The sequence below is a fragment of the Mesocricetus auratus genome, unplaced genomic scaffold, assembly GCF_017639785.1.
Source record: "Mesocricetus auratus isolate SY011 unplaced genomic scaffold, BCM_Maur_2.0 Super-Scaffold_100014, whole genome shotgun sequence".
In the NCBI taxonomy this organism is placed as follows: domain Eukaryota; kingdom Metazoa; phylum Chordata; class Mammalia; order Rodentia; family Cricetidae; genus Mesocricetus; species Mesocricetus auratus.
The window spans coordinates 20717431-20734384 of record NW_024429197.1 but is presented as its reverse complement, the minus strand read 5'-3'; the positions used below and the strand labels follow the sequence as shown (position 1 = coordinate 20734384).

Below are 16954 nucleotides of genomic sequence, written 5' to 3'. Positions count from 1 at the left end.
AGTGGAAGAGCTCTTGCCTGGCAAATAAACTCATATACGAAGTAAATTAAAAGAAAACTGCAGAAGAAAAAGGCTGCAATGCTCAAGAAACAGGTCCAGCAGTTAAAGGAGAAGGGTCTCAAGGACAGCACAGGAGGAGGTTAAGTCCAGCCAACCAGCAGCAAGCTACTGAAAAACCATCAGTTACAAAGTACCTCACTTCAACATTCAAATTTCTAATCAAACTGTTAGCGATGGCTATATCCAGGAACTGTCAGTTCTTTCACTGCACTACTTAAAATTTTAAACAAAAACAAGGGGGATATTTTAATGAAAAAAAAAAGGACACACACACAGAAATACACACAGATATTTGTGGCTCCAAACCACATATGCACTAATGAGGATTTTGAAAAACTGCGAGGGCCTTTAGGACTTACAAAACGTTTCCAGAAAAAAATGTTTCCTAATCCTGTGGTTCAGCATGGCAATATCAATGTCACGGGAAGCTGTTTCCTAAAATTTTAGCATCTCCATTTAGAAAGGTTATACCAATGATAAAGGGGTCAAGTTTGGGCCCAGGATCCCAAGGTGCTGTAGTGCAGACATGGATAGGTTCAAGTTTGCCAGAGGGCAGCTCTTTCCTTTCATTAGACGCTAACATGCTTGGGTCCCATTACGACGATGCAGACAACTTGCTGCCGTCCCGAGAACCCCTCAAAGCTACAGTCAGCACTGGGAAAAATTAGGAAGCTAGCTGGAAGTTAAGGAATACACACTTAGTCGAGGCACAGGCTAACCTAAGGCTGTCCCGGGGCTGCGGTCAGGGCGGGCCGTCTATGCTCACCTGCCGCTGTGCTAGGAAGGTCTCCCAAAGATAAACGGTCCAGGAAAAGAGCAACACCGCTCCGAAGATTCGCTTCTCCGCAGGGAAGTCCCACATAGCGTCCACCGATGCCCACATCCCCATGGTCACCCAATTCCACCCGCTCCTTCAGCGTGCTCCGGTCCCACACCGACACGCGTCCCTCAGAGTGCCAGCGGTGTCGCAGTGATATGGGTCCCTTCGAGAGCATCTTCAGACTCCCATCCTCTCAACGCTGCTGGCAGTGTCACAAAGACATTCTTCCCCTTCCTTACTCCCTCAGAACCTACTTATTTCTGCTAGAATTAAGACATGCCCCACCTTCCTCACTTCCGGCCCGAAGACGGAGCGGAGGTGCACCTGAAATATCCCTCCCGACTCTGCGCCCGGGACTTCAACCCAAAGGTTCCGGACTTCTTCCTGGGAGGGTTCGCGTGGTCGCGGATTCTCTTGCTTTGGCGGGTTCCCCCAGAGAAGGCTGTGGAGTGCTGTGCTTACTGGTATTCGGCTGGCCGCCTGGTAACCAGGTTTAGCGGGAACTCAAAGGGTGGGCCCCACTCCCACCTAGGAAGGATGGGAGAGGCTCTAAAACTTCCCTTTCTCTGTTCAGTGCTGTTAGAAAGGTTAGAGGTGCATCCGTGCGATAACTACCCAAACAAGGCATTACAGCTGGGGTCATATGGCTTGTCTTGGGAAGTACTGAAAATTACCCTACTGATGAGGATTTTTTTATTTACACATTTTATCTTATCCCCCCAAAGTTCTGTCAGAGGAGGCATATTGTGTGTCTGTGTCCTGAGACCGGGCAACTATGAATAGCATTTCTAACCTCAAACTGGCAAGATGAGTCTGGGGGCCATTGCCAGAAATTCCAGCAAGACCTTGTTTTAAACACAAACACATACACACACACATCACAGCTCAGTACCATTTTTGCCTTCGAATTCATCAATGAAATGGGGTCATTGTGACCCATGTTAATACACTGAATTCACATGAAAAGTCAAGTCAGAATTTTTTTGACCAAAATACAACTTGGTTAATAGTTTCTAAAAACTGATGTTGCTAATTTGCATAATCATTATTTATAGTGAATCCAGCTAAATCTGTAGCTCCAACTAAAATAATATTTAATTATGGTGAAATTGTAATGCTAAAAATGTGCTGAGATTAACGAGGTTTCAAATTTCTCAACTGTGCCTAAATTCATCCACCTGAGAGTAATCAGCATAAGTCACTTCACGGTGTGAGAATTACTTCATTATAATAGGGTCACAAATTATTTTGCAACCCAAATGTTCTTTGGGGAATTTTTTCTCTTAGCAAAATTAGTGATGTGCCTGATTGAACTGTCAGCAGAACTTTGAGTTTTGGAATTTAACTTAAGAGAAAAAACGATTGACATTACCAAAACTACTACCATTCTTTTAAATTGTAAACTAAAAATTATTTTGTGTGTATACATGTTTTACCTTCATTATGTCTGGGCACCACATGTATGCAGTGCCCTTGGAGGCCAAAGAAGGCACTGTAGCCTCTGGGACTGGACTGGAACTACAAGATTGTTGTGAGCTGCCATATGGATGCTAGGAATTGAATGAACCCTGGTGATCTGGAAGAGCAAATAGTGCTCTTAATCACTGAGCTGTTGCTCCAGTACCCTATTATCTACTTATTAAAGTAGTTCTTGGGACTGGAGAGATAGCTGTTAGGAACACTGCTCTTCCAGAGGATCCAAGATCAATTCCTAGCACCCACATGGCAGCTCACAACAGTCTATAACTCCAGCTCCAGAGAATCTGACACCCTCACAGATCTACATACTGACAAAACACCAGTGCACATAAAATAATGAAATAATTCTTAGCACTTCTAACAATACAGGAACTGAAAGTAAACTGACCCTGTTGGTTTAGCAGTATGAAATACACATGCAGGAACATGAATTGACGGGAAAGCCCCATTTGTAAGTGCCTGCTACCTGACACAAGCAAAAACCAGGAACCAAATCTATTTTATGATAAAGTCAGCAGTCTGAGTGACTCAGCATCCTAAAACTCCAACATCTTTTTTTTCCCCTAACACCTCATTTCCCGCCAGCAGATTATATATGGGAGGAAAACAGGCGGTCATTTCAGTCAGTTGTGCCCCTCTGGTTAGGTGGTCTGCTTTGTCTCTGAGTTTCATCAGGTTGGAACCTTCCCCCTTATCATCTCTACTCTCTGTATAGCAGGGTAAAGTTCATATGCACCAATGCCACTGAATCTTGTGTTGCTCTTGAACTCCCTAGATTGACAGCTAACTTATAATGAGCCATTAGCAGCATGTAATATAGAGTCCCTCCATTATAATGAAACACAAGTATGGTTGTCTAATTCCCAATAGAGTTCTTGTTTCCCTCTGAAACCTCAGGAGCTTGGGCCTCCACTGATTGTATTTGCACTGTTGGTCTGGTCTTCCAAACTTCCGCCAGAATAACCAGTAAGTCCTGCTGTAGCACTCCAGAGCTTCTCTAGCGAACAGTTTCAAACTCATCCACATTCCTCCCATGAACCAGTTAGAAAGGCTTATGACCCAAAAGCCATGTTTGTCACGAGAAAGATTACACTTCCCGGTACTGATTTTCTGTATTAGTTACTTGGACAAAAAACCAGAAAGCAGCAACTGGGGATCTATTCTGGCTCATGTCTGTGAGGAGGGGCAGTCCATTGTGATGGTGAAGGCATGGCATCTGAAGTAGCTGCTTCTGTGGTGGCAGGAGCATGAGGCTGCTTGCTCACATGTCAGTGGACAAGCAAATAAAGGACTCAGGCCAGAATAGGAGCTGATATAAAATAAGGCCCTAGCAACCTGTTTCCTCCAGCAAAGGCTCACATTGTAAAGATCCCACAATCTCCCAAAACAGTATATGAGGATGAGACACATGAACCTATGGTAAATATTCCCTATCTATGCCATAACAAATAATAGCCACCCTAGTCCATTAGAAAATAGGAAAAAATTTGTTCCCATCTCGATGTCTGTTCTCAGCTCCCATCTCTAAATTTTTTTGTTACAATGTAGGGAGGTAGGGAGGTGGGGGTGGGGTAGGGTAAGGAGTAGGGGTAGGGTGGGGGGTGGACAGGAGTTTGGGACAGGATTTCTCTGTGTAACAGCCCTGACTGTCCTCAGACTTACTCTGTAAACCAGTCTGACCTTAAACTCACAGAGATCTGCCATCAACTCCAGGCTATAACACATTTTAAACTAACATTCCATAACCAGGTATAGTGGTGTCACATGCCTTTAATTCCAGCACTTGGGAGGCAGAAGCAGGCAGATTTTTGTGAGTTCGAGGTCAGCCTGGTCTACATAATGAGTTCCAGGACAGCCAGAGCTACATAGAGAGACACAGGTAGCCCTAGCTGGCCTTAAACTCAAAGAGATACATGGGCCTCTGTCTCCAGAGTGCTAGAATTAAAGGCCCATGTCACTAGGTCTGATTCCTCTTCCTTTTGAAACCCTCTGAGTCCAATTATTGCTGCCTGTATGTGTGTGGATGTGGAAGTAAAGGCAGACTGATCTCTGAATTCAAGGTCAGCCTGATCTACAGAGTGAGTTCTAGGACAGCCAAGGCTGTTACACAGAGAAACCCTGTCCTGAAATAAAGCAAGAATTAGAATTCTTCTGATTGTCATTATAATTTTTATAAATAGCTGATCAAAATAAAAGTTATAAGTTGTAATATATAAACATAAATGGTAAAATTCTATCATCAATCTGCTAATGAGATGGATGGGTTGGGACAAATCATAGTGTATAAAATTAAGAACACATTTGGGGATAGAGGGTGACTCAGAAGTTAAGAGTACTTGTTGCTCTTGCAGACCATCCAAGTTTGATTTCTGGTGTCCACATATGGACTCTCAACTACCTGTAACTCTAGTCCTAGGGTATCCCATAACTTCTGGCCTCCTTGTGCACAAGCATAAAAAAAAACAACAAAGCCCAAAATGTTCTCCTTTATGCATACTCTCATCTTTGCTCACCTTTGAATAATTCAGGGGTCCCCAGACTGCATACTTTTCTTATGACAAGGACTAGCATGAAACAGCCTATTTACACAACATGACCCTCAAACTGTGATTGGCTTATATCTTCTCCAATGTCTTCAGCATGGACTTCAGAGTCACAGTCCTGAATACCTCCTTTCCTTCTAGATCTGCTTCCCCTCTAGTCTGTCTGTCTTGCATTACTAAAGAGTCCCCAACCTGCTGAGTCAGCACCATACCTGTCTATGCCAGGCAAATGATTTTACTAGCAAGCCACAGTCCCCACGGTCCGAGACGTTAACTCTCACTACCCCACGCTACCCACTGAACTCGAAGCAGACACTGGACCCTGCTGAAGAGGGAACCAGATCTTTGCAGGGTAATTTCAATATAGTTCTCTATTTTATTGATACACCACTGCACACACAAGGGAAGCAGTGCTTTTCTGGAAAAGACTGGAAACCATCACATTTCAGATGTGGACGTGAACCCTGACGTGGGCAGGGGACTCTGGCAGTCAGAGCAGCTGCAGTAGGGTTCAGAGGAGCAATCCCGCTTCACAGCAGGTTTCTGGGCAACAATCATGCCCTCCAGGTCTCTCACTTTGTTTTCCACCATCTGAAGCTTTTTCAAAATTTTCTCTTGCAGACCCAATGACAGGAAGATATTACTATTGTCTTGAATCTGGCGACTGCTTCCTTCTGGGTTGGCTAGCAAAGCCTGAAAAAAATCCGAGCCTTTCTTGTAAAGTTGGTAGAGAGTGATCACAAACACCACTATTTTCTAAAATGAAACAAGATAAGTGTTACTTGGTCATACAGGTGAAAAGTCACAGACAGCTACACACTCAAAACAGAACGAAAATCTGGGAACAATAATTCCTCGTTCCTAAGCCAAGCTTTCCCTTTAACAAAGCATTTCACACCTACTTTTAACCTTTTAAAAGACATTTTAAAGTCATACTTTATGTGTATGAGTGCTTTGCCTGTGTGTTTGTAGATATACCACTTACATGCCTGGCTGGTGCCCATGGAAGCCAAAAGAGGGTGTGAGGTTCCTGGAACTGGAGTTACAGATGGTTGTGAGCTGCTGTGTGGGTGCTAGGAATCAAACCTGGGTCCTCTGGGAGAGCAGCCAGTGCTCTTAACCTTGCTGAGCCATCTCTCCAGCCCCTCTACTTTTAATCTTTTGATCACCGTCACTTACAAACCGGAGTGGTAGGGATTTGATTTCTACTTCATAAATAAAAAGCATAATATGAAATGCCATTTGCTCAAGTCTGTTATGATGTGGCAGCTCTGTTTTAGAAGTTAGCTCACCAGCTCTTCATGTAGGAAAACCCAGGACCAGACACACCTGGACAGATACTTTCCAAGGTGAACCCTGTCAATGTTCAACGTCACAGATTGGAACTGATAAAGCCAGGACTGAGATCCAGGAATTCTCCCAAGAATAGAGGTCTTGAAAGTAGATTTCCTGGTAGTGCTGGCTAGTTTTATGTTAACTTCATACAAGCTAACGTCATCTGAGAAGAGGGAACATCGATGGAGAAAATGCCTCCATAAAAATGGGGCAGTAGCCAAGCCTGTAGGTCATTTTCTTAATTGGTGTTCTAAAGGGGAGGGCCCAGCCCATTGCAGTTGGTGCCATCCCTGGGCTGGTGGTCCTGGGTTTTTTGTTTGTTTTTCGAGACAAGGTTTCTTTGTGGCTTTGGAGGCTGTCCTGGAATTAGCTCTTGTAGACCAGGCTGGACTCGAACTCACAGAGATACACCTGCCTCTGCCTCCCGAGTGCTGGGATTAAAGGCATGCGCCACTACCACCCGGCTTGGTCCTAAATTCTATAAGAAAGCAGGCTGAGGTAGGGAGGGTAGGAGAGGAGGGGAGGGAGAGGAAGTGGGATTGACATGTGAAACAACCTTGTTTCTAACTTAAATAAAAAACAAAAACAAAAACAAAAAACAAAAAGAAAGTAGGCTGAGCAAGCCAGGAAAAGCAAGCCAGTAAGCAGCACCCATCCATGGCCTCTGCATCAGCTCCTGGTGCCAAGTTCCTGTCCTGTATGAATTCCTGTCCTGACTTCCTTCCATAATGAACAGTGCTATGGGAAGTGTAAGCCAAACAAACCCTTTCCTCCCCGGTTGCTTTTCTTCATGGTATTTCATCACAGCCAAGAGTCCCCCAAACTAAGACACTGGTCATGGAAAAATTCCTCTAATGTTAGAATGGATTCCTGATAGAATAAAAAGAAAACCATACCTTTTCTCCTTATAGTATTAACATTGTTTATTGAACACACGTGGGCTAAGCTTGATACACAGTCTATCTCCTTTCAACCTCACCACAGCCCTTTAAGGCACTTCCTCTAAGCCTATTTTACAGATAAGAGACCTGGAGTAGAGGTCCAATGAGTGATCTCAGTTCACAGAGCAGACAGTTCACAGAAATGTATACCAAGCTACGTGGTTACTTACTCTGTTGTATTGCTCCTTTTTGTCTGCACCTTTCCCCATTTATTCTTTTAGATTTAGGGTCTCGTGTATCCTGACTGACCCTCCCACTTGCTATTACATTTCCAATCACCCTATCCCCACTTTGCAAATGATGGAATTACAGCCATGCATCACCACATATAATTTGGGTTTTTTTTTGTTAAAGATTTATTATGTATATAGTGTTCTGTCTGCTTGCATGCTTACATGCCAAAAGAGGGCACCTGATTTCATTATAGATGGTTGCAAGCTGCCATGTGGTTGCTGGGAATTGAACTCAGGACCTCTGGAAGAGCAGCCAGTGCTCTTCTGAGCCATCTCTCTAGCCCATCTGTTTTATGTTTTTGGCTGGTGCCCAAGAGAATGAAAGCTCATCTCTCTGATTGCACTAAACTAGAAAGTATGTGTTCACACTCTGATATCAGATAACTATCAAATGTGCATGTTTTTTAAAGATTTATTTATTAATTATGTGTACAGCATTCTGCCTCCATGTATCCCTAAATATCAGAAGAGGGCACCAGATCTCATTACAAATGGTTGTGAGCCACCATGTGGTTGCTGGGACTTGAACTCAGGACCTCTGGAAGAGCAGGCAGTGCTCTTAACCTCTGAGCCACCTCTCCAGCCCCAAATGTGTATGTTTTAAATTGCTAAGTGTTGAGGTAATATGGTAAATGGTAAGAGAATATTATATTAATGAGGCAACCTGTATTTGTTCCATTTCTGGAATGGGACTCGCCTTGCTATGATTTATTATTATTATTATTATTTTGAGACAGAGTTTCTCTGTGTAGCCTGGCTGTCCTAGAACTCACTCTGTAGATGAGACTGACTCAGAGATTCACCTGCTCAGGATTAAAAGCATGTGCTACCACTTGCCTGGTGAGCTATTATTGAAGGTTAGACAAAAATCAAACAAATTCCCAGTGTTCCTTAATAATCCCAGCCTGTTAAATTTCTATTCAACTATAGAGCGCCTGTATGTTTCTGGGGCTTGGCTTGTTAAAAGACAATGATGAAAGCAATGGGACGATTTAACTCACACAATTCCCTATTAGTTAAAGAGAAATGGCAGGAAAGAAATCAATGGCAGTGCGAATAAAACACAGACACACACACACACACACACACACACACACACACACACACACAGGCCTGGTTGTCCCACACAAACATGGTAGGCTCTCAAAGACAAGTGATCAATTAAGTTTGGGCTCAGATGACTTTCTCAAATGATGAACTTGTCCAAGTCTATTTTATAATAGAGAAAAGCCAAACACCTTTGTGAGAAAGTATTTTTATGCTCACAATCGGTGGAGCTTTTCAAGGATAGGGTAGTTTCCACCAACTCAAGAAGCAGAGACAATGCCTAACCTCTCCCTTTCCTGACCCTTTACATGGACTTGCAGAACTCAGTAGTAGCAACGTGAAAGAGCAGTAACCAAAATTGACTTTTTAGTCAGAAATGGTGGTGTGTGTCAGCCCTTGGGGTGAGAACTTGGGGTGAGGACTTTGTGAACTAGAAGGACCACAAATTTGAAGCCAGACTCACTCTACAGTGAGTTTAAGACCAGCTTAAACTACCTCCCCATCTTGGAACAACAAAAACCAACAAGCACCCCCACACACACAAAAGACTTAAATTTTTCTATACGAATACAACCTGGATTGATCGAACGCTTCGTTTCCATAAGGAAAATAATCCAATTGCCAACAAAACCAAAAAGGAAATCCCTAGGATGACTTGCACAGCTGGTGCGAGATTATCTAGTATCCCCAAATTAGTTGGCTGAGGCACACTAGTCTCTCCCACAAAAGTTGCTTGTAACCAATTCCATATCGAGCTGCGAGCAAGAGCATTTAAGAGGTTGTCCCAGGAAGAAGTTGCCGTTGGAGATGTTGGCATTTTTAAAACAGCAGCCCCAGGAACTACATGTGTAGAGGCTTCAGGAATCTAGACATGAATTGGGAAAGTGCTCAGCGGGTGCAGGTGTTCTGGAGCCATTGTGAGCTGTGCTTTGTGATGTCACTTCCCCTTCCCACCCCAGGCTCAGCTTCTTCCAATGGCCCTTCTCACTCAAAAGAAAGCAGGCCCTGGCCTGTATTCAGTTCGTTCCTACCGTTTTTCTCCGCTCTTTAGTCAGTCTTGGTTCTGGCATGGTGGTCTCCTAATAGCACCTTCTATGATGATTGAAAGGCTCTGTGTCTGCCTTGTCTCATATAGCAGCCAGTATCACTCAAAATGGGGACAGTTGGGGCAAGGAGTGTAGCTCAGCTGGTAATGTTCTTGCCTGCTACACACAAAGCCCCAGGTTTGACCCCAAGCACTACAGAAACAGGCCACCGTAGCTGTCCTTGTTTGATTTCTATCACTGTGATAAACATGACCAAAAGCAACTTGAGGTGGAAGGGGTTATTTCACCTAATAGATTGTGGTATTGGTCTGGAGAGATGGCTCAGTGGTTAAGAGCACTGACTGTTCTTCCAGAGGTCCTGAGTTCAATTCCCAGCAACCACATGGTGGCTCACAACCACCTTGAATGAGATCTGGTGCCCTCTACTGGCATGCTGAAGATTGTATACATAATAAATAAATAAAATAAAAAAAAATAGATTGTGGTATCGAGGGAAGCCAGGGCAGGGATTTAAGGAACCGAAGCAGTGGCCATGAAGGAACACTGTTTACTAGCCTGCTCCCCATGGCTTGTTCAGCCTGTTAGTTTCTTAGCCTGTTAGTTTCTTTTTTATGTGTATGGGTATTTTGCTTGCATGTATGTATATGCACCATCTGCCTGCATATGCCAAAAGAGGGCACTGGATCCCCTGGGACTGGAGTTACAGACATGTGAGCCACCAGTGTTCTTAATGGTCGAGCTATCTATCTCTCCATCCCTCAAACGGCTTTCTTTGCAATTCTGGGCCACTTGCTGAGGGGCAGCGCTTCCCACTATGAGCTGGACCCTCCCACATCCATCACCAAGCAATATATCCTCAGACTTTCCTACAAGTCAACCTGATGGAAGCATCTTCTCAATTGCGGTTACCCTCTACCCTTGCTTGTTTCAAATTGAAAAACAAAAACAAAATCCAAAACTAAACTAGCCAACACAATGGCACGTGCCTATATTCCCGGCACTAAAGGAGGTGGGGGTAGGAAGAACCAAAATTCAAAGTCATTCTAGGGTTCATAGAGATTACAAGGCCAGGCAGGGCTACATGAGACCCTGCCTCAAAACAACAAAATATAGATAGTGCTTCAAAAGGATTCATTTTATATTTCAGTTTTATTTCAATTTAAATAGCCATATGATTACTTCTTAGATAGTATTCATAAAGAACATTTTCTGACACATTTTTAGCACTTCCACACAAGGGAGCTGTTACACAGAGAAACCCTGTCTCGGAAAAACACAGATAGATAGAGATAGATAGATAGATAGATAGATAGATAGATAGATAGATAAAATAAAGAAAAGAAAAAAAGAATCCCTTACTGCAAAAATTATTTTTTCACTAAATAAAATGCAGGTCAATTATTTGCTCCATAGTGTTAATAATCGGCAGGTCACATTAACATGTTACTCTGATCTATGAAAAAAAATCCCCATTTTAAGATTTTACAAATATACCCCAGGGATATTGCCTAAAATTTCATCTTAAACTCCTTTAGAGATTTCTTTTAATGCTTGCATAGATTGCTCTTGGAAAGGACTAAGAGCATGTTTATACACAAATTCCACATGCTCCACCTAAAAGATTGTACCCAGTCTGGGTTATACAGCTCAAAAGTCTAAACTCTCTGTAGTCAATCAGCTTTTATTAGACGTTTCTCAGCCATGGACTATTTTAGCTGACTCTGCTGTTCATTTAATTTTAGATGACAGTTTACTGGATGAATCAGAGTCTTATAGTCATAATGGATAGCTTTGAAACCTCAGTTTGTACATCGTCATCCAAAATGGGTATCCTTAAGGAAGACTGAGGCTTGAAATCAACTGACCTTGCGTATAAATTAGCACATGAAGGGTAGAGATGCACCAACAATGGAAAATGACCCAACGAGAAAAAAAAAAAGAATGTTGCAAAAGGATTATAAATGTAGGAAGGATATAGTGGAAGGAAACCTTTGGAATGAGGAACTTGAGAATGGAGTCTAGTTAACAGAAACTTGGAATGGATGGGGCATTAGTAGTTTGGAGATAGACATGAAAAGGAAATAAAAATGGAAAAGGGGCTTAGTGTATTCCTTCATCCTAGGTTCCTTGCTTTAAAATTAATAACAATAGGGGCTGGAGAGATGGCTCAGTGGTTAAGAGCACTGACTGCTCTTCCAGGGAGGAGCTGGGTTTAATTCCCACATGGCACTTCACAACTATCTGTAACTCTAGTTCCAGGGGATCCAACACTCATGGCAAAACACCAATGCACATAAAATAAAAATAAATACTTTTTTAGAAAGTAACAATAAATAAATAGATAAATCCAACCTTACTGAACAGTCATAGTGAACAGCTGACAGCTCTGTCTCTAGAAAACACCACCAGGAAACCCTGCCTAGGAGGAAAGCCAGGAATACCTATGGCTGTTATTGGTAAAAGGCAGCACCTGTAAAACCTCTTAGTCCTAATCAACTCTCTGATTATTATTATGTCTTCTTTTTAGGAGGCAACGTCAAGTCTCCAAGATAGTTTGGATTAGAATAGATTTTTGTATAATGGTAAGTTCCTAATGTTAACTCAGGTTAACCAAAATTAACTTAGAGATGTATATCTAAGCCGGGAGGTGGTGGTGCACTTGGGAGGCAGAGTCAGGTGGATCTCGGTGAGTTCAAGGCCAGCCTGGTCTACAGAGCGAGTTTCAGGACAGGCTCCAAAGCTACATAGAGAAACCTTGTCTGGAAAAACCAGAGGGGGGTTATGTCTAAAACTATAAAATCCTAATCTTATAAAAGCTACTAACTTGTAAATTGTTAAAGATAATTAAAATATGCAAGTTAATATTCAATTACCTTATAAATGCTTTAATTCTTTGATGTACTCAGAACTAATTTTGTAGTCAGTCATACTAAGTACAAATATGATTAATTTTAAAAGATAAGATTTGAACTGGACATAGTGGGGCATGCCTTTAATCACAGCACTTGGAAGGCAGAGGCTGGTAGCTCTCAGTGAGCTCAAGGCCAGCCTGGTCTACAAAAAGAGTTCCAGGACAGCAACACAGAGAAACCCTGTCTCAACCCTCACACCCCCCAAGAAAAGATTTGGCCTCCTATCTTTACTTTTTCAAGGTGGAAAAGCCTAAAACAAGAAACTAAAAATAACATTTGTTTAAAATCAGGGTTTTTGTTTGGTTTGGTTTGGTTTTTCGAAACAGGGTTTCTCTGTGTAGCTTTGGAGTCTATCCTGGAACTCCCTCAGTAGACCAGGTTGGACTCAAATTCACAGAGATCTGCCTGCCTCTGTCTCCCACATGCTGGAATTAAAGATGTGTAACACCACCACCCACCTAAAATCAGGTATATTTACTAGATGGTTGCCTGGCCAAATTATGCATACATCCAATAATGCATTAGCAACATTAGCAAAATAAGAAATTTTATCTTTTATTACTAAAACTTCGTTCTTGAATGTATACTTTGTATAATATAATAAAAAGTTTAAACAATAACAACTTAAACAGGCTTTGGATAGATTTAAAAAGAAAAACAGAAGTAAATTGGAATCAAGAAAGTTTTTTAAAGGTATTTCTTCTGGATAATATGATGGCAAAAAATGCAAACATAATTGTATATTTTTAAAATTTCCTTAGAGGCCAAAAGGAATTAGTAAAAAATACAATAAATAAGAATTCGATTTATTTTGAAGTTTTCACCTAAAATTATTTGTGGTACAGCTTGAGAATCTGTGACAACAAACTACCTGCAAAATGTAGTAAAAACTAAAGCCTTCTAAGAAGTTCTTCCTTGATGAGCAGTGGTGGCTCCCACTTTTAATCCCAGCACTCGAAGGCAGAGGCAGGGGAATCTATGTGAGTTCGAGACCAGCCTGGTCTACAGAGTGAGGTCCAGGACAGCCAAGTCTATGCAGAGAAGCCGTGTCCGGAAAAACAAAAACAAACACACAAAAAAGTAGTTCTTCCTCCGTGGAACTGTGACACTTTGATATTGTTCATATTTTTTCATTTACAGTGTCATTTAAATAGGTACTTCTATGCTTGCATGGAAAAATAAAATTGTTTTGTATTTCAGAACTTTCTATGATTATTTCTTAGTTACTTCTAAATATCCTGTTACTACTGAAAAGGTCTTCCTCAGCTCATAACTAAAATTGTCCCAAAATTTAAAGATACCAAATCTTAAATTAAAAGCCTTAACTTCAAATCTTTAAAAGTTAATGGTCGATGTTAGTTGAATGAATTTTGTTTCTTAGTTTTATGCTTTCCGTTGGTCTGATAAAAGATCAGACTCTGGCAAGAAAGGTAAAGGAGGCTCACAAGAGTGTATCCTTAGTTAAAGACATTGTTTTATACAGCATAAAGACACATTTTATACAGTATTCTAAACTTCTAGTGCATAATTGGTAGTGAATGGGCATCAGCTTGAGATCTGGAAATATGGCTGTTTTGTGTCTTGGACATTCTCTGCTGTCAGGTATATAAGAACCATGCTTAAAGTGCAGTACAGACATGTACCATATCTTTCCCTAACTAGTCAGGTACACAATACACAACACAGTCCCAGGTATGGCATGGGGTGCTGGAAATGCCAGTGAAATACCATTGTATCATATCAGAAACGTCACTTTGTCAAATATCTATTTATACATTTCCTTTCTAGGACCCATTACAACTGAAAAATGGTAATGGTCCTGTGGTTGCTTGAATGTAATTGGCCCCCATAACTCATAGGGATTGGCACTATCAGGAGTGTGGTCTTGTTGGAGGAAGTGTGTCACTGTGGAGATGGGCTTTGAGTGTTATATATGCTCAAGATACCACCACGTGGCTCAGACCACTTTCTGTTGCCTGCAAGGTGTAGAACTCTCAGATACTTCTCCAGCACCATGCCTGCCTGCCTACCTTCATGTCCCCCCACGATCATATTGGACTGAACCTCCAAACAGTAAGTGAGTCACCTCGGTTAAATGTTTTCCTTTATAAGAGTTGCTGTGGTCATGATGTTTCTTCATAGCAACAGAAACCCTAAACTAAGTTCCTACTTATGCTAACAAATGATTTGAGAATTTTTAATATTAATCATGTTACTAAAACTTACTATCCACAGGGTCAAGCTATTGTGCAATGACACCACCAGATACTTAACTGGCAAACTAAAAAATAAATAAATAAAGGGGGTATTTACACCCACATAAATCTTCACATACTATTTTATTTAGCTTTGTTAAATTTAAATGATTTTTCTTTCATTTAAAGGATAATGCCTTGTATGCTACCCCAAAATATTTTTCCTACAGAAGTCACAACCTAAAGTATATGCTAAACAAAAAGAAAGAGCCAAGGTGAGATTATGCTTGTGTCTTTTCAGAAAATAAAGTTCCAGATGGCTCCTGATTTGTTGCTTCCAACAGAGCACCAGACCAATGAAACATCTCAAGGCAGATGACAAATCCATCAAGAGGTGACATCCCAAGAGAGAGAGTAAGCTGATAACCTGGGGAGACATCAGAACTTTACTTCATCAAGCTGAGACTTTGGGAAAACAACACAATGATAATGTTAGCTAACACTGTCTTGCATGTTCTTGTCAATGCAGAATCCAAATGCCTTTTGTCAGGGCTGATAAAAGACACACCTGTGACAGCAGGCAGTATAACACTGTTTTGCCATGCTAAGCATTGTTTATAAAGCAGTATGTGGAATAGGCCATGTTACACCCATTTTGCTCACAGCAAAAATATTAGCAGAAATTAATCGAGAAACATTAATCATAGAGAAACATTAAGAAAAACCAGGAATGCTAAACACATAGGGATCTCTTCTCAATGGAGAAGATAAATACCTATTTTCCTGCCCAGAAGACTGGGAGTAGATTTTGTTAAGGACCTGGTGACCTTTTTGCTATCTGTGGAGGCAGACCTCACCCACATTTTAGTATGGAGACGAAGTCAATCTGCAGAGGCTTTTCATTCTTGTCTTTTCTCCGGGTTCGCTTCCCTGTCTGACGCCTTCAGGAACCCTCTTCAGGCTTTCTTGATAAGTATAGAAAATCGTTATTTCTAAGTCATTTTGGAGAATTCCTTTCTTTTTTGGGTTACCTTTAAAAAGTTTTTATCAGCATATATTAATTATTCATAATAATGGGCTTCACTTCCTATCATTTTTTTCAAAGTCTCATCACATATTTGTGCCTCATTTACTTGCACGTTTTCAGAAATGAACAAAGAAAAGTTTTCTATAGTTTTTTGTGAGAGTAGCATGCTGTACTGTGACCCACACAACACTATTAGATCGGTTATTTCCAATCTAGTACCTATCTAATCAGTAAGTTCCCCAAAAAGGCTTCATGAACTAAGGTGGTTCACATACAAATACAATAAACAGTGAGGTCAGATGAGAAAGGCAGAAAGAGTGCAGCACACACACTAAAGCGATGCAGACAGTACATAGTTACTTCAGCAGCACACACACTAAAGCGATGAAGACAGTACATAGTTACTTCAGCAGCACACACACTAAAGCAATGAAGACTGTACATTGCCCAGTTCAAGGACGACAACATGCAAATCTGTGAAGTGTTCCATATTTTGAAAAACAAGACAAGCAAGAATGCAAGAATCCAACAGTGTGCAACAGGAGAGGTCAGTTTATCCAGGTGGTGGTGGTGGTGGCGCAGCGGCGGCGGCGGCGACGACGGCGCACACCTTTAATCCCAGTGCCTTGGAGGTAAAGGCAGGCGGATCTCTGAGTTTGAGAGTAGCCTGTTCCATAGAGCAAATTTCTAGGACAGCCAGGGCTATACAGAGAAACTCTGTCTTTAAAAAACCAACAAAATAATCCCAGCACTTGGGAGGCAGAAGCAGGCAGATCTCTGTGAGTTCGAGGCTGGGCTGGACCAACAGCCTCCAAAACAATACAGAGAAACCCTGTCTCGTAAAAAACAAAAACAAAAACAAAAAAAACAACAAACAAAACAAAACAAAACAAAAAAACAACTAAAAAGGGAGGTCCATTGGGGACTGAAGAGATGGCTCAGAGCATAAGATGCCTCCTCCAGAGGACCTGGTTTCCATTCCAAGTGTGTACATGCTGGCTTGCAACCATCTGCAACTCCCATTCCAAAGGATCTGATTCCCGGTTCTGGCCCCCATGGGCACTGCACACATACAGTGCACAGACACACTGGAAGACAAAACACCTGTATATATACAATGAAAATAAAAAATTTAAATATTTACTATTTTCTTTTGTGTGTGTGTGTGTGGTTTTACGAGACAGTGTTTCTCTGTGTCTTTGGATGCTGTCCTGGAACTTGCCCTGTAGACTAGGCTGGTCTCAAACTCACAGAGATCTGCCTGCCTCTGCCTCCCGAGTGCTGGGATTAAAGGTGTGGGCTATCAACGCCCGGCT

At 41.7% G+C, this 16954-nt stretch overlaps 2 protein-coding genes across 3 annotated transcripts in view; both read right to left on the bottom strand.

The window, feature by feature from the left end:
• Nucleotides 1-1197, bottom strand: part of Zmpste24 (zinc metallopeptidase STE24) — a 38995-nt gene extending 37798 nt beyond the window's left edge. Inside the window, exon 1 of one of the 2 annotated variants that reach the window (XM_040756731.1) lies at nt 827-1197. In XM_040756731.1, the coding sequence (XP_040612665.1) occupies nt 827-949 (123 nt within the window). In that variant the 5' untranslated portion in view covers nt 950-1197. The remainder of the gene's footprint in view (nt 1-826) is intronic. The other variant, XM_005083827.4, reaches the window with a different exon arrangement.
• A 4058-nt stretch (nt 1198-5255) lies between these two features.
• On the bottom strand, nt 5256-9371 carry Tmco2 (transmembrane and coiled-coil domains 2). The gene is made up of 2 exons (XM_005083826.4): nt 9033-9371; nt 5256-5658 (listed from the first exon to the last, which is right to left on the bottom strand). The coding sequence occupies exons 1-2, from the start codon at nt 9273-9275 to the stop codon at nt 5341-5343; spliced, it is 561 nt and encodes a 186-aa protein (XP_005083883.1). The 5' UTR covers nt 9276-9371; the 3' UTR covers nt 5256-5340.
• Between the last annotated feature and the right edge of the window lie 7583 nt (nt 9372-16954).

Excerpts from the sequence above, each read along its gene's own strand:
- Tmco2 (XM_005083826.4), bottom strand. The coding sequence starts at position 9,275 with ATGCCAACATCTCCAACGGCAACTTCTTCCTGGGACAACCTCTTAAAT. Across the intron at positions 5,659-9,032 it reads GAAGCGTTCGATCAATCCAG|AAAATAGTGGTGTTTGTGAT; the intron begins GTTGTATTCGTA and ends GTTTCATTTTAG.